Source organism: Tachysurus vachellii, chromosome 19 (genome assembly GCF_030014155.1).
Source record: "Tachysurus vachellii isolate PV-2020 chromosome 19, HZAU_Pvac_v1, whole genome shotgun sequence".
Lineage (NCBI taxonomy): Eukaryota > Metazoa > Chordata > Actinopteri > Siluriformes > Bagridae > Tachysurus > Tachysurus vachellii.
In genome coordinates, this window is record NC_083478.1 from 445,001 (window position 1) to 447,500 (window position 2,500).

The window sequence follows — 2,500 nt, forward strand, 5'->3', positions numbered from 1 at the left end:
GTACATCTGCAGTAATATAAAGAAAAGGATAATTCTGTTTTTTTTATTTATTTTTTTTGAACTAGAACTTTATGATGAACTAGAACTTTAAAACGAATCTTTATGATGTTTCTAAAATAAAACTCACAGATAAATAATTTTCTTTTATTTTTTTTTAAGCTTTTTAAAAGTCCATCTAAGTGGTTGTATACACCGAGTACATGGTGTAAGCGTTCAGTTTATTACACACTGCTGTGTAACAGTAGACTGGTGTTAAATACACAGCTCAGTTTATATACACAGGAAATCTAATAGAACATCTTCAGTGACGTTCCACCACGTGACCAACTTCATCTTTATATAGAACACTAAATAAAATAAAATAATCTAGATATAAAAATAAAATCTCTTCCATCCTGCCCAATTCCTATTCTAGAAGATCAGATCAAATTACCCCCCTCCCCTTCCCCTCCCCATTCCAACACACCACTGTATTCTCCTCCTCCGGTCATCTGATCTGTTACTCGATGCCGTCTGTCAGGTCTGTAATACTTCCTCTGCAGCATTCTGTGTATCTGAAGGTAACCGTGATGGTGTGCTGATATTTTTCTTGTCTTCCGCAGTTTGTCACTCCATTTTCTCTCCAAAAGACCAACCGGTTCATCCCGCCTTCATCCAGAGAACTCCGCCCTCTCCAGGTAGCGCACACACACCTGCCGTGTCTTAAATCAGTGTCTCTCTTCACCCTGTGGACGAGAACCCACACGGAGGGTGTTTATTCTCCGTCGTCATATAAAATGTAGTTGTAACTTTGTTCTTGTCGTCTCGCTTCTTTCCTGCTGCAGCGTCTCCGGCCACGAATCGCTTTAACCACACACATCACCACTCTGATCTGAGAGGCAGCCCGAACATGCGTTTGTTCTCTCCGGACTACAACTCGCGCTGAGATCAGCCTCAAACATGCAGTCCACCTGTTTCAAGTGCCTTTAAGTGTGTGTGTTGCTTCCTGGTATTTACTGGTGTTTTCCGTGTGCTTTTTGTTTGGATGTTTATAGAATCTGAGCTGCCTTTTTTTTTTTCTCTCTGCTTCTTTTATAACTCTGGGCATTTTTATTCCAGTCCATGTGATGAATCTGTGAACACATGAAAACTCAGGACCTCACATCAAACCTGTCAATCATGTGATGTAGGTTATTATTATTATTATTATTATTAGAGTATTGTGAATACACCAGGCATCACCGTGTCCTCACTGAATCCGTCCTCGTCATGCATCACTGAAGATGTGTGAAAGTTTGGCCAGTTTTTTTTTGTGAAGTAATAATGTTTCTACTGTTTATGTTCAGTTTAAAGTGTCTCGTCTGATCCACTGGGCCACGTCTCCTGTACTCATGTGAAATAACTGACGTCTGTTAAATTACTTACATTCAGGGTACAAAAGTCTGAGTCTGCTCACAACGTCTGTTTTCAATCTGACGAGCATCAGAAATCGTTCTAATGATGATAACCTCACGTGGCGACGTGTGTGTGTGTGTGTGTGGGGCCAAGCACCATTTACAGCTTTCTCCCTGAGTGAACGGTTTACTGCCAGGAGCCACAGAGCACTAAAAGTTTGTGTGATGGTTGATGCTGATGCTGCACCGTGTGCTGCAGGCTGACTGGCTGATCAGGGCTCTTTAAGTAATGAAGACAAAATGCCCCTCAGATTAGACATTTAGTTCTGCAGTGTTTGTGTTGTATCTGAGGGAGTAAACCAAGCCTCGTGGTGACCACACGATAAGAGCTGCTGCTTCCTTCGACACCATTAGTTTTAGAGACAAAGAGAAAAAAAACTCCTGACTGTTTCCTTATTAATATAATACACTTTATTTACGTTTACAGAATTAAAGGATTTTTATTTTATTCATTAAAATAATAGATTTTCTTCAAGCCCATGTTTCTGAATCTGTCCGTAATGTAAACAGTCTCAGTAGTAGATTACTGTGCAGATTAATATTAATGTAACGAGTCACTCGCGTGTTAACGAGGAAGACGAGGAAAAAGATAAATCTCTACTGACCCAAAGAAACCTAAAGATGATGTGGGGCAGAATAACAGACGTCTGTAAACTCGTCTGACTTTTCTCGTCTGTTAAAGCGTCACTTCAGTAACGTGAACTGAACGCTGATTAAAACAGAACATCGGTTGTCAGTTTTTTCTTGTTGTTTGTGAGACTCAGACTTTTAAACTCATTTTTGTTGTATTTTTACACGAGATTCCTCACGTATTCAGATATTTTCTCTCCATGTGAATTTTGTTGTGAATTTTGTTGTGAATTCTTTTGATAAAACTTGTGAATTTGTTTTTACTTGATACCTCAGAAGTCAGGGCTCAGTATCATGATGATGGTTTTTCAGGTTTGAAGACTGTGTATAAAATATTAACAGCCTGTGGTTTTACTTTAGGTTTTTTCACCCAGGTGAATCTTTGGTAATGTGAGTTTTAATTCAGTTCTGCTTCTGTTTGCTGTTTTGTTGATTAA

General features: G+C 39.2%; 1 protein-coding gene across 2 annotated transcripts in view; it reads left to right on the top strand.

The window, feature by feature from the left end:
• Positions 1 to 2,500, top strand: part of nup210 (nucleoporin 210) — a 22,780-nt gene that overhangs the window by 20,263 nt on the left and 17 nt on the right. For both annotated transcript variants that reach the window (XM_060893761.1, XM_060893762.1), the window contains exons 40-41: positions 603 to 677; positions 825 to 2,500. The exon at positions 825 to 2,500 is cut by the window's right edge and continues 17 nt beyond it. In XM_060893761.1, the coding sequence (XP_060749744.1) occupies positions 603 to 677; positions 825 to 925 (176 nt within the window). In that variant the 3' untranslated portion in view covers positions 926 to 2,500. The remainder of the gene's footprint in view (positions 1 to 602; positions 678 to 824) is intronic.